A 14,386-nucleotide genomic window follows, 5' to 3' on the forward strand; every position below is an offset into this window, starting at 1 on the left:
GAAGTTTGCTCAACTGTGTTTGCAAGTTTTAACATGCCATTAAATAATGTGGACATGGAAGCTTCTTGAATTTCCTTTAGGTAAAATAATTAAAATATCAACTTGCATGCTTATAGATATACAAGAATACAAAAATAACCATGTGACTTGCACAGTACATATTCAAATCGAGTGAAAAGGGAAAATGTCAATTAAATTAAAGAAAAAATATTGCCAAAATACTTAATTGGTTCATAATGGTTTGACTTTGCTTGAAAAGCAATTGTTAAGAGACCTGTTGGGTTTTGTTATTTTTTTTCCCACTTTCAGCTACTTGCTATCATTTAAGGTTTCAATTGCTTGACTTAGAACTGGTGGATAATTAGTAGTGTGGATAACTGTGAAAAGCATATGTAGTAATTTAGTTCTTGATTCTTTCTAATTGTCTGCCCATTGGTAGTTCACTAGGGGTAAGTAGCTCATTATTCAAACACTTGAAATGGAAAGTACTGTAAAAAGAAAAATGCTCTTATTAATAAGATGGTATTGACAATAAAAACCTTTTAAATAAACAAGTCACTATTTAACAAATCTATCCCCAAAGCTGTTGTTCACATAATGTAAGAAGATTGGAGTTGTGAGGAGGAGAGAAAGGGTGGGGTTAGTAGATAACATTTATCTTGCACTGTGATTGAAATAAAGATGTGTCGCTCCTTAAAATGATGCTAAAGGTAAACACAATAAAATGTATTGGAATACATCTAACTGGGCAAGCTTTGTTTGTTGTTGTTAATAGGCATTAAAGACAAATACACGCTATTAAAATTAGGGTAATGGAGGTAATTTTGAACCTCATATCTGCAAACAAAGTTTACTGTAAACAGTTTGACTGGTTTGCAGGAGTACTTCTGAGTCTGACATCTTCTGAGGTTGCTGGTCCTGCTGTTTAATCCACTCATTTTGAAGTGTACTTGGAAATTAAAGGCATGAAGCAGTATTTGTGCATAGCCTTCCTGCAGACTCCATTACTCCCTCATTCCAGTTCCCTTTTCTAGAGCCTGTGACCAGAGAAGAGACAGTTCTCTGATCAGAGCTCTAGCACATATCCTAGACAGTGAACAGTGCCTTACAGTCACTGGGTCTTAACCAGAAAATGTGATCTGAAATATGAGGGTAGACACTTCTGTTAAAAGTTCAAATATTTGTTTTAGTATTCAAACCTAATATACTACTGAATGTTGACAGAGAATTCTGTATTTTCATAGTAGGATGGCTTGAAGGGTTTGAAAGTTCACCTGGAGACACCTTTTCTGTTATCAAATTTCCTCATATACTGCTGGATTTGTTCATCAAAGTTCTTCACCTGTCTAAAAGTACTATTTCAAATGAAATCTTAAAATATAGCACTACTGTTTGGGTTAAGTTAATTTTGAACTAGGCACCAGATCTCCTCAGTCTTCTCTCTTAAGCTAGAAACAGAATATAAAATTCAATGAGGTGGAATAAGCATCTGAGTATCTTTGTTTATGTAATTTTTCTTCAAGCATGTATTTTACCAGTCTAACAGTTCAGTTCTAACAGTTTGCAGTTGTGTTTATGCTCCAGATAATTTTTCTCCCCTGGTTGTTTACTCCACTCGCAACTTTTAGGTGAAGAGTTCAGTTTGATGTCATACTTTCTATTGTGACTTGGACAAACTCTAAATGAATTTATGTCTAACAGTCAATCTATGTGAATTTCTTGTTTTCAAGTAATGTGATGTCATCTACTTCTAATCTTCATTACTTTTTTTGAAAAAAAAAATTGCAGAGTTTAACTTTTTTCTATTTTTTCTTAACAGATTTGAAGAACTTGTGAAAAAGTTCAAAGTAGAATATCATGCTGGTGGTTCCACTCAAAATTCCGTTAAAGTGGCCCAGGTTTGTTCTTCCTTTGCAAAGAATGATTGATAATTTCAAGTGTTGTGTTTGATTCTGCTCTATGTTGCCTGTTTCATCATGAGCACTGCAGAGTGGCTACTTGTGATTCTGTTGCTCAGCCTCTGCTGGTAGTGTTGTATGTGACTTGTTTGTAGTTGTGCTCTTTTCACAAGTGTTCTGCAAAGGTTACAGCTACACCTCCAGTGTACCAAGAGTGAAAAGCTTTTGTCAAAGATGTGTGCTGCAAGGAGAAGAGGCGAGGACAAGGTCGCTAGCTGCAGTTAGGAATCTTACACTGGGAAAAGTCTCAATGACAGTGGTTAAACAGAGACGTTGTTGAGTCTCTGTGCTTGGAGATTTTCGTAATGTACCAGGATGAGTCCTTTGGTCAGGCAAATGTAAATTTGAGGCTGTCTCTGCTTTGACTGGTATGTTGGACTGGAGAATTGCAGAGGTCCTGTCTAGCCTGCATTACTCTGTGATTCTAACCATATTTATCCTGTAAGAAATTCAAAGTTTGTCCATAAAATACTGAAACGTAAAACTTTGTTTTATACAATGGGAATGTTTCTGGCTGTGGGTATGATGAACAACAGTAATGATGAATTTAGTTTCAGGTGTGTTAGGTTTTCTATAACTAAAGTATGCCTTTTGTCACAACACTTTCAAGCATATACCTGTCTGCATATTTTCATGTTATGAGAGATGATGTAAAATTCTGTTAAAAATACACAATACACAAGTGGCACTTAGGATCTTCTTGTTAATGATCCTGGCATATTAACTTTGATGCTCCCTATGTAGTTAAAACTGACTGCCAGATAACATTAAATGCACATTTGGAAGAAATAAAATTATATTATAATAAAGGTTGCTCCTCCCTTTGCCCCCCCATAAAAAGGAAAAAATTATTGTCATAATTACTGTTCCTTTCTACAAAACAGTTGTTGCTTCCTTACTAAAGTTTTCATTTTCAGAAATCCCAAATGTCTTGAAAATATTTTGGATTTAAAAAAAAAAAAAGTTGCATATGTTTTAATGTATATAGTGTTGTCATTCTGAAATGGCTATGTTTTTAAAATATAGTCACCATTCTGAGCTTTTTTTTTAACCATGGGGTCAAGACAGTTTTTTGCTTTTGATATTTCTGAAAAATCTCTTGATCAATGGAGCCCAAGTTATTGGAATGATTTTCTGTTAGATATCATTGGTGCTTAACCTATGGCAATGGTGTAAAGGTGGTGCCTTTTCCTGACAGCTGATTAGAGGGGAACCTTTTGGAGGGAGTTCTGGAGCTGTTTATTAGTTGAGAGACGTGAAATTCTCCTTCTCTTGCTTCATTTAGTTTGGGGGGGTTTAGAAGTGAATGTATGTGATAAACTCTGAGTTTCTAAACCTCGAAGTGTTCCAAGAGCCCAGGATTTTAATTCCATCTCTCCTTGAAGTGACCTCTGTGGCATTGGCTAATTTATTAGTAAACTATGTTTCATTCTTTAACTGTCATTATTCTATCAGTCCAGGCATTGTTCAATAATTATACTATGAAGTACACGGAACCCATATAGAGTCAAGGAAATGGATGAAATTTCAATCAGTGTAATGTAGGTATTTCTGTGTCAATGTGCCTTTCTTACACTGATCAGGTTTTGTCAGTGAATGTTTCCTTTATCTTGGCTCAGAGCTGGGAGCCTCATTCAGCTCCAGTTGCCATCTGGAATTGTATTTGTCTCCAGAAGGTTTGTCATCTCCTAGTTTCTGTTTTAAATAGGATTGAAGCTTAAACAGTTGTGCATGAATAACATAACATCACTAAAAAGACTTTAAAAAGCGACATGGGAGAATGGGAGAGAGGAAAAAAGTGAATTCTGGAAATCTTGAAAGAAGCTGTTATTCTGTAAGCTTTAGCAGAAGAAAAAAATGTGGAATGATAGGGGAAAAGTAGTTGAAATGTAAATCAAAAATTACATTAGAAATTCTGGAAGAGTTTTTGCAGCAATATTCATTGGCTTATTGGAGAGAACGAGTGTGTAAGTAACCTTAGAGAGAGCCAACTTAAATATATATTAATTTGTTGAAAGTAATGGGAGAAAGAAACACTATTTTAGGAAGCTTATCTGGTGGCTGAAAAGTAAAGGACCAATAAATAAGTTCAGAGTGCTAAGGTAGCCACACTTGGTGTGAATGTGGATTCTCTGTGAGACGAGGCAGGGAAGAAATCCTAAGAATACAGCTCTTACTAATTTCTCAACATTATGGGAAAAGCTTGAAAATGCGTGCAATGAGAGCCAAAACCTAAAAGAGGTTACTCCAACTGTTTCAAAGTTGGACAGAAATAATGAGATGTTAACGAAAGGCATCCTTGGAAGCCTGACTACAATGAAATGCTACTGAGTCAAATGGTTGGAAATGAGCAAATAGGCCCTGAAGTCTGATAAATGGCTTTTTTAAAAGCTGAGCTCTCAGTGGAAAGAGCAGTGTAATAGGAAAAGTGCAAAAACAAAAAGATCAAATTAAAAAAAGGGAAGAAATTAGGAAGCAGCTCAAGGTTATGGAATTGTTTGTTTCAGATAGATAGACCCTCTTTAAAGGTCAGAAAAGAAACACTATGTCAAAACAAAAATACCCAAAGGGAATGGGTGGAGAAACTTTAGAGTATGTAATGTGTTTAAAAAGGGAAAATGAACCTGTCAGATGCTTGCTTACACGGTGTACGGTGATCATCTGGTGATCATCTGCTCATGGTGTATGAACACATCATCATCTGTTACATGTGCTCAAATGTTTTGGATATTTCCTTTGTACCTGCAAAGGTAGTATCATCTACTCAAGAAATGCTCTCTGTCTGTTTCTGAGCAGGGTAAGCCAGTTTCTTTAAGAAAAAAAGAAAAAAAAGTCTTAGAAATACTGTATTTGTCACGTGTGAAAAATCTGAGATAGTAATCACAGAAAGAGCCAATAGGAAGAAGTTTGGAATTACAAAGAAAACTGGGAAGAAAATGAGGCTTAAATCATGGGGTTTGCATAAACTATAAAGCAAGTGAAGATTTTAGAAGTTTACAAAGAATTAACCAGAATTGCAGTTAAGCTGTGAAGAACAGAGTTAGATTTTATTTTTTTTCCAGCATGTTAACAGAAAGGAAAGATGTGAAGTGCAGCCATGGAGGAGGAATTTGGCTGGTAAGGTACGAAAGGGAATCTCTGTGTTTTTTCAGTGTTGTCTTGCAGCAGAGCAGGAGAGTGTGTGGCACTCTGCAGGACTGAGCAATAGCTGGAGAGCATTGTGGAAATCAGAAAGCTGAAGGTTTGCCCTGTCGACTGCCCAAAGCAGACATTCTGTGGACAGTGTATCTCGGCAGGGTCAGAAAAAGAGGAAGGTCTGGACATATGAGGGAACAATAAAAAAGTTGGGATTTTTTGTTGAAATGCTTCTAAGGTACAATGGAGAAGACATATTTCCAGGAAATGAAATGTGGAAGCAGGGTCACATCATACATTAGAGGGGAAGCTCTGTAAAAGGAAAGGAAAGAGCAAAGGAAACATTCCTGTTGCAGAAGAAATACAGAAGACTGTTGGAGTAAACATTGAGAGGATGGAGGATAAATGACAAAGGCAGAAATTCAGAAATACCACACTCTTCAAAAGTGTGTTATATAAGCATTTTTATCAGTAGAATAATATTTCTTAAAAATACCTGCAAATGGTGAAAGGGAGTACCAAGAACAATGTGAAAGTATTGAAGGGCAGTGCAAAATCTCGTTATGGTTAGGTTTTCTGGAATATTAAAGTTGTTTGAACTGATCCTGGAAAGAGTTAGGGAATCATTATTTTCATGGCTTGACTCATGATATGAAAGGGGCAGGGGGGAAGTGATTGATATATTCCAGAAATGACAGTAGTAGGCATAAAAATGGAAAAGATAAAATAAATGAGACAACAGTTTAGTCATTTCCTAATGAGATTAAATTAACAGTAAATTATGCTTCAGAAATACTAATTCATATTAGGAGAGTAATGGTGACGAAAAGAAGTGAAGAAAGTGGAGAGAGAATGTGAGAGAAATGACAAAACTGAGAGAAAAGTTAATAAGTAATATGGAAAAACAGTATAAAAATGCAAATGTTGCTCTGATTCTGTATTCCCTCACTGTCCCATTCTTGTTTCATCCTTACCAATCTGCTTTCCTTGTCAACTCTAATCCTTCTTGCATGTAAATTTGTTCACCTGCAAAATAAAGATGGTTAACTACGACAGACTGAGTACTTATAAGGCCTTAAACACAAGTCTTATTGAAACATCTTTTTGTTTGAGACTTTAGTTTGGGACACTGGAAAAATAGGGACAGAATGTAAACAACAGGAAGAGGGTAAAAGGAATAACAAAGGGCTTTCCTGACTGCAATACAATATGAAAACGGATGGAGTCCAGATAATCAGTGAAAAATGCAGGTAATATGCTTCTAAAGGTGCTGTATTACTATTAGACACAGTTGTTGGGTTGTTTTTTTTTTCCTTAACCCATCAATAAGATGTTGATAACTTTGCTGGATCAAATTTCAATTGATCAGGCATCAGTCACTAAAAATTGCTTGATAATACTTTGGAAAATTAGGACTAGAGAGGATGACTAAATTGCAATCCTTTCATTTCTGGAATAGAAACCAACATTTAACTTTCCTGTTAGCTTGGCATTAGAATTATCCCTTTATACTAACTTTTAGTTTTGCTGTATGTTTGAAGTTGTTATGCATGCTTAAGAACAAAAAGTGTAGGGGTATCAAATTGAAACTGCAGTGTGCTTCTCTGACCTTTACTTGTCTCATTAAATTTTGGCTTTATATCTAATATGATATGTGACATCTTGCTTTAATCTGAGCTCTTGCAATCTCTCCAGATGATTGGATCCATTATATTAAATCTATAAAATATGCATACATGTAACTGCATGCAGTTCATAAATAATGTATTGTTTTAGGGTTCTGCCAACAAACTAAATTCAGATTCATAGAGACAGTGTTTTACTACTACTCAGCTTCCTTCCATAATTTTAGTTAAGTCTGTGCCCATCTAACAGCAGACATTGATCTGGAAAGGAAAAAAATTCTGAGTCTTTTAATAGGGCTCATGACTTAAAAGTATGTAAAGCAAATAGCTTGCACATGCAGAGAGGGCAAGTATTGCTGACCAGGCTGTATTTGCATGATTTTTATCAGCATTTCTTTTGGTTTTAGAGTGCTGAGGTTAGAACTGCAAGAAATAGTCTTTGAAGTTTTATCTTTCTAACACAAGTGCTGGATTTCAAGTTCAATTTGATAGAATTTTATAACTTGGATTTTAAACTACACGACCTTGGCAACAAACAGCACATTTTCTTTCTTGTTTTTCTGGAAGTACTTACAAAGAATGCCACAATCTTCATCCTCAGAATGGGAGCTCCTGGTTTTTGTCCTATTTTCTTAATAGCTTATTTTTGTTCTAGCAACTCTAGTGTTGCTGTGAATCTCACTTAGCAGCTAGAGAATCCTGTATTGTTTATTAATCCTTGGTAGATATGTGAAATTCTCATTACACAAGTTTTATTACTGCTGATGCAATGTGAGCTTGGAAGAATGTAGCTTGACACGTTTCAACTTGAATTGGTAGGACTGGCAGGTAAAGGGAAAAATGTAAAATAGAATTTTGGGGAAACTTTCATATAGATAACTCTTGGGAATTCACAGTAATGTTTGTATAATGACACCTGATAAAAGCATCATAACTCCCTTTTTCTTTCTGCATTACTTCTTGCCATCTAATTGTAACCTTTCAATTTTGGAGCTGTGCAACATTTTTGGGAAAAGCCTACATCCTGTCATTAGATACTTTAAAGAAGTTTGGCTTTAAGATAGAGTACATCTTTATTAAGAGTAAATAAAGTGTTGATTGGAATGACATTTAAATGTGGGATAACATTGACAGAATAATATGCTAAATTATGTTGAACTTTTGAATTCACGTCAGGGAAGTATGGCACTTTTCTGAATATCAGTCTCTATTTCAAGCACTTGTAAATTAATCCAAATTTTCATTCTTCCATTATGATTAAATTGTTCTGTTAATCTAAAGGGATTGTGTGTTTTAGCATTCTAATGAATTTATGAGAATTTAGCTTTGAAAAATGATTCATGCTTGTTTATAAAAAGTGGTATGCTCTAAAGGCTTAGAAGTATTTTAAATTTTTACTACTTGTTATGTGTGTAATTAGCCAAACTTTGGATTTATATTAAGTACGTGTGTCTACTGGGTCACTTCATACTTAATCCAAAAATAATATATAAAATTAAAAATTTATCTATAAAGAATACTTGCAGGCACAGAGCTGCATTTTATAAACAATATGAGCTGTAATCTTGTAAACATCTAAGTAGCTTCATTGCAAATGATTCTGTGCTTTTAAAATAAAGTTTATTGCGATTTGCCAAGAAGTGCCCTTGGTTAAACAGTACTTACTGAATGTAATCTACAAGATCCATAACACAGGGATCCAGCAGTCCTTTAGTGGTTTCCTCCTCACCCTGTTGTCATTCTGTATAAATGAGCATATAAGTGATGAATTTAATCTTTTCCTCACTTGTGAGAATTTCTGGATTACTTCTCTGCAGTAGATTAGACTGTGGCATAGCAGGAGGCAAGATTTGGCTGAGGAGCAGGCTTCAAAATGTATTGAACATGCATAATTGGCATGAAGATAATGGAAACGCTATCAGAGGGGTCACCCCAAGCATACTCTCAATTTTTTCATCTTGATGGAACTTTGCAGGAACTGTCATTTTTTAATGAAATCAATCATGCCATTGACTAGAAATCTTCTGCTTAATTGTGTGCTTAAAATCACTTACACAATGAGTAGCTTTCTCTAAAAACTGTTTCTGGACTATCACTCCAAGAAAGTGCAAGTGAGTCCCCTAAACAACTTTTTCCTCCTACTTAGTGAAGCAAAGAATATTTAGCTCTGTATCTTTCTGACCCAAAGGAAATAGGTCATTTTTTTTTTGCTCAGAGGGGTAGCTTTTTTGCTTTCTGAACCATTTGGACCGGAATGTTAAATTCCTCAGAGTTAGTTTTGGCCATACGCTTGATATTCCTTAGGCAGCTTCATTTTCATTCCTTAAGCAGCTCTGCTCATATGGGCTTGGTGGCCCCATCAAACATGTGTTTCCAATATGTTCAGTGGTTTAATCCAGCTTTTAAGAAAATGTACAAAAAAGGTCTCTAAACGATTTTCTGTTTGGCATGGTTTAATAAACTCAGGGGTAATAACCTTACCCTCTCTTCAGAAAAAAAAAATCCTGAGGTGAGTGCTCCTTTCTATGCCAGGTCTCACATGCTTCTGCTATGCTGGGGTACCATTCTCAGTGTGGTCTTCTGTCAGTGCCATGTGCTGTCCTGCAAGTGCACATACCTGCTTCTCAAACCTCTTCCATGTAAAATAAGATAAACCAGACAAAGAGCTGAGACTTAGAGCTATTTTTTTCTTATTTATACCTTACTAAAATTTAAATACTACTAGTCAGTTAAGTGGATTTCTTAAACACCTGTCCTCAATACTCTGTGTGATCAGTCCTAATCAATGAGATGTGTATGTGCTGAAGGAGTGGCAAAACATGCCTCAGAGCTAACAAAAACGGTCATTCAAGTTTGTCCCTCTGGAAATACAGCAGTGGCTATTCCCACTATGGCAGAGATGATGTCCTGTTGATGGTGTCACAGCAGGGAGTACCACATGCCAGTGACATCAGTTTCCTGAGCTACTTACTCTGTCAAGCGTGTTCTGTCACTCATGTGTGTTTCTGAATCAGTGATGTGTCCCTGCTTGTTACAGAGCAGACAGCCTTTCCTCATCAGAATTAAAACATGCAGCTTGGGAAACTGCTGTAATGCCTAAACTGATCAGTACAGATGTCAGAGAAATTTTGTAACATTTGAGAGTTGCCTAGATTTTTTTGGAATGTCTTAGAGAAAATTGCCAGACCTTTTACTCAGCTGTAGCTAAGATGATTTTCAAAGCCTTATTCAGAGCTACATGGACAGTTCAAAAAAAGCAACAAAACTTTTTCATCCTAATGACAAACTCTGCAAAAATGTAAGCAAATTTCCCCTCAGATTACAAAACTGGGTACTTGTCAAGCTTTTTTTGTGCTAGTGAAGGAAGCTCATCTATTGTTTATGTGGTTATGGATCAGATGGTGCAAGATGCAGCAGTGGCCTGGAGGACCTGACTTTTTGAGGCTGCTGATAGTGAGGCTTTTTTCTGTGAACTGGAAAGTAACTGTGTATGACTCTGTGTATATATATAGACCTGGGAATATAATTTCAGCCAATATCAGGATGGTCAGAAAATAAAGGTCCAAAGAGCCTGTGGCTCTTTGTTTTTCAGATACTGCAGTGCCAGGTCCCTAAATCTACCCTCTGAAAAATGAGAGTGTTCCAGTTACACCACTGTCAGTTTGAGAACAGAGTTTGTTAGATGGTAACTGTTAAGCAGTGAAAGATAAATGTCCTTATGTGCATCACTTTGCTGTGGAATTGAGTGGTTCAATGCTGGTCCCATGGACTTGTCTGTCTGATGTACCAGAACCATATTCACTTGTTTTTTCAGGTCTTGCTCCTGGCCAGCAACATCAATAGCATTGTAGGAAGACGATCTTCAAAGTGATTTTGGATGTGACATACTTTAGAAAAACAGAAAAGGAGTTGTACCATCACATTGCTGCTAAATCCATTCAGATAGAACCTTGAAACTCTCTCTTCTTCAGTGTGTTTGAGTGAGCTTTGGCGTGCATATGCATCCTCTGTTCATCCATCCAAAATTGTCATTCATTTCAATGATTAGAAACTGTTTCTGTATTCTGGAGTAATCAAACATCAGTCACCCACATGGAATCAGAAGGCATTATGTAATGGTGGCAGTTGGTTCTTTCTGGGTATGCATTTCAGCTGCCTGCAGCTTGACTCAGCTTATATGCCTCTTTAGCTATCATAACATCTTGTTTTAAAGCTGTAAAAACTTTTTTGGATTTTTCAAAAGCAACAAAGGAATTTAGACTCTGTCTCTGAGCTATTGTCTGCCTGAATGCTGAATGAGGGAACTCAAACTTCATTGGTTTTTGATTCTGTTTTTCCCTGAGTCAATGCCAGCTTTCACTTGCTATATATGAGTGATATTAATTAGCACATTCCTTAATTTATCTTATCCTGAAAATTAAGCTGTTTCTAGGCAATGCAGTAATTAGTGCAGGTTGGGATTTCTCCTTTTCAGCAAAAATCTGTAACCCACAGTAAGGGGACCTGGTTCCAAAGGTGCCACGATGTGAACCCCCTGATGTTTTTGTATGCAGAATGACAATGGGACTTTGTCAGAAATTTTTGCCCCATAAAACTTTCCATGCAGTAGGGTTGATGGCTTGACTGACATTTATTTGACTTGCTCCCACTGGTTGACACTGGAAGGAGAATGAGTACTTGATTTGGCAATCTCAGAAGAGAGGGTAAATCCCTGTGCTTCACTGATATTAATTTGGCGTGCCAGTCAAGCCTTGGGAGCTCGGGAGCTGTTTTATCCTTCGCAGCTCAATAAGTTACATAACTACATCTTTAGCAATTAATTAATGTTAAGTGATGTGATACAGTGGGGAGTTAATTGCCCTGGAAATCTGAAATGCCAAGTTAGAGAGGTTTCTTGCATGTCTCTGGAATGCTTCCTGTTGGAAGTCTACTTTTTTCCTCCTTAACACAAACATTGACAATCTTGCTGTTAGCTAAGAACTCAGTGCAGGTTTTATGAGGTACTATTCATGGAAATTCTTCCTTCAGAAAGTTTAAATATATTGGTATAAGTTCCTTACAAATTTTTTGTTGAATCCACAGGTTTGTTGCCTGAAACCATTCTTTTCTCTCCTTTAATGATTTGTGCTCAGTCCAAGAGGATGTATGTCTGATTTTCTACTTTTGATTACTGCTAACTTACATTGTAGGCCTTAATAAATTAATATACCTTTCTCTTTCTTTGGGATATGATGGAGGTAATAGTGGTTTATCAGAATAGAAATTTAATACAGGAATTAACTTAAACTTTTTAACAGTGTACAGAGGTAAAGACTGATTTGTCAGGGGATACAGTAGTGCTTTTTTTTAGGATCCTGAGCATGATTTCAAAGGGACAAGTTGTAAATCACATGAACAGACTGTGATGGAGTGGCTTTTGCAGTGACTAGCATTATGTGCTCCTTTCTTCAAAGAAATGATATGGGATAATGCAATTAATTCCCCATAGAGAAGTCTAATCCTAGGACTGCTCCATTAGCAGTTCACTGACCCATAAGAGTAGGCCTATAGGTTATCTTTTTATTGGTACATATGTCTAGTAAAAAAAAAAAAAGAAACAAACAGAAACTTTTGTAAAATTTGATCTCGTTGATGTGCGTTGAGTTTCACAGTTTTATTTTTCTTGCCGCAAAATAATATTCGGATGGATTAGGCCTGTTATAATCTCAGCTGTAGTAGAAAATGTACCAGAGTATTTACCTCATGTTGCTGAAGTTCCATTCAGAATGGTCACAAGACCTGAAGGGTAAAGATACGGCTCTTGTATAATGTGAATTTGTTAAAGCACAAGACAATATGCAGCAGCTCCACTTAGTTTTTTGCTGTATTGTACCCATAAAGTACTGAAAGCTGGCAGTTATTCACTTCAAGTGCTGTGCTTGTGTTCTGCTTTTAACTGAGTTTTTTTTTTCACTTGTGAGTGAGGAAGAGACCTTTATGTGTAATAGCTGCATTCTTCATCCTTTGCCTTGCTATGCAAGGTCCTGTTCCTAACGACCTATTTTTCACTCTTCATCCTCACTGGACTAACTGAACAATGTCTGCAGTATTCAACTTGTTTGATTCTACACAGTTTTATTTTTTCCATTTTTCGTGTAAGAAGACTACTCTGATTTACTAAGGCATCTTTAGGAGTTAGATGCAGACTTTGTGGAATTGAATGGTATTTACTTATGGAAGACATACTTTATATTACATACATATCAGTATAAGCAGAGTGAAGTTTAGAGATCCTACTGAAGTGAAATGACTACACCCAATTATACTGAGCATCTTCATGACATTACTGTCTGACAAATAAACTAATTCAATAAAATGATTTACTCTTGTTCTGCCAATGGTAGCATTAATGTGTTGACACTTACTTGTAAACCCTAAGAATACATCTTTATTTTATTGTCTTTGTTGTGGTAAAAGTGGGCTGTAAGATCAATTAAGTTGGTTAGCTTGTCTTTTAAAAATACAGCCTGAAATCAGCAATCGCATATTCTTAATTTGTAAATAAAATAAATGGGTTTTGGTTTTTAAAAACAGTTTTTGCGAGTTCACTGGAACTCTTAAGATTAGGTAAGATATTCTGCATCTTTTGTGGAGTAATGTTGTGTGATGCAATATCCTGTTTTAGCTATCCCAGTCCTTTCCCAGGTGTGCCAATACCTTCTCCCTTCCTCTCCCCTTGCCTCCTGCTAAGTGCTGTCCGTCAATCTCAGTAGGCCAGCAAGGCCATCCTATGATTGGCCAAGTTCAAAAGATGCCTCTCAGCCCTGGGGACAATTGGGCCATCCAAGTGTCATTTGTCCTCTGAGCTTTCCCCCCTCCTACCTGGTTGGTGGCACACCTACCCCTTCCCTCCCCCTGTCCCTGGGGCTTAACAGGACCCTGGGACCATGCGGTCGGGATTCTGTTGGAGCTGTTACAAGATTCAGAGCTCTGTGACCCTGGAATAAAGCTCTGGATTAAACCCTCCGGCAGAATGCGTCTCCTTTTCCTCTCCACCGTGGCCTAAAGCCTTTCCACCAAGCTAAAACTGAGTTCCTGCTTGCCTGGACTTGTTCCAAGTGCCAGCTGCAGCATCCAGCCAGCCAGGGGTGTCTCTGAGGTGAAAGGCACCTCAGTTGCCACCTCTGGCCCAGCAGCAAGGGCCAGATGAGCCCAGGCACGTTCCACCCGGTAATATTGGGATCTTATTCCAATAGAGTAAGTTATGCATGACTCTAGATTAATTCCGTAGTTTACAGGAGATAATTATTAAATGAAAAAGGAACTTTGTTGATATTAATGTTTAACATTGTTAGTATTCATTGTTCAAGTTTTTAAAAGACATTGTGTACAAATAGAGACTACAGTGGGTGTGACAGATGAAGAGAGCTGACTTTTGTGTGGCCTCAGCAGTTCTCATCTGTGATCTCAAAATGGGTCAGCTTACTCTGTAGCAGCTGCTGAGTTGCTGCAACCTGCAGGCTGGAATACAGAGAACATAGGTGCTAGTTTATTTTAATTTACCAGCCTGTCACCTAGGCTAGCTCAGTAGATATGTCATGAGCCAGTGAATTGTTGCTGCAGTGAGGGCAAGGGTTCCTGGGAAAGAGATTGGGAGGCTGCTGCTTGAACGCCCCTAAACTCTGCCAT

The 14,386-nt window shown here is 37.0% G+C and overlaps 1 protein-coding gene across 2 annotated transcripts in view; it reads left to right on the forward strand.

Annotated features, from left to right (window-relative positions):
- The window catches only part of ADK (adenosine kinase), a 269,560-nt gene that overhangs the window by 70,288 nt on the left and 184,886 nt on the right, over positions 1-14,386 (forward strand). For both annotated transcript variants that reach the window (XM_036385322.2, XM_036385323.2), the window contains exon 4: positions 1,820-1,898. In XM_036385322.2, the coding sequence (XP_036241215.1) occupies positions 1,820-1,898 (79 nt within the window). The remainder of the gene's footprint in view (positions 1-1,819; positions 1,899-14,386) is intronic.

The sequence above is a fragment of the Molothrus ater genome, chromosome 8, assembly GCF_012460135.2.
Source record: "Molothrus ater isolate BHLD 08-10-18 breed brown headed cowbird chromosome 8, BPBGC_Mater_1.1, whole genome shotgun sequence".
NCBI classification, from domain to species: domain Eukaryota; kingdom Metazoa; phylum Chordata; class Aves; order Passeriformes; family Icteridae; genus Molothrus; species Molothrus ater.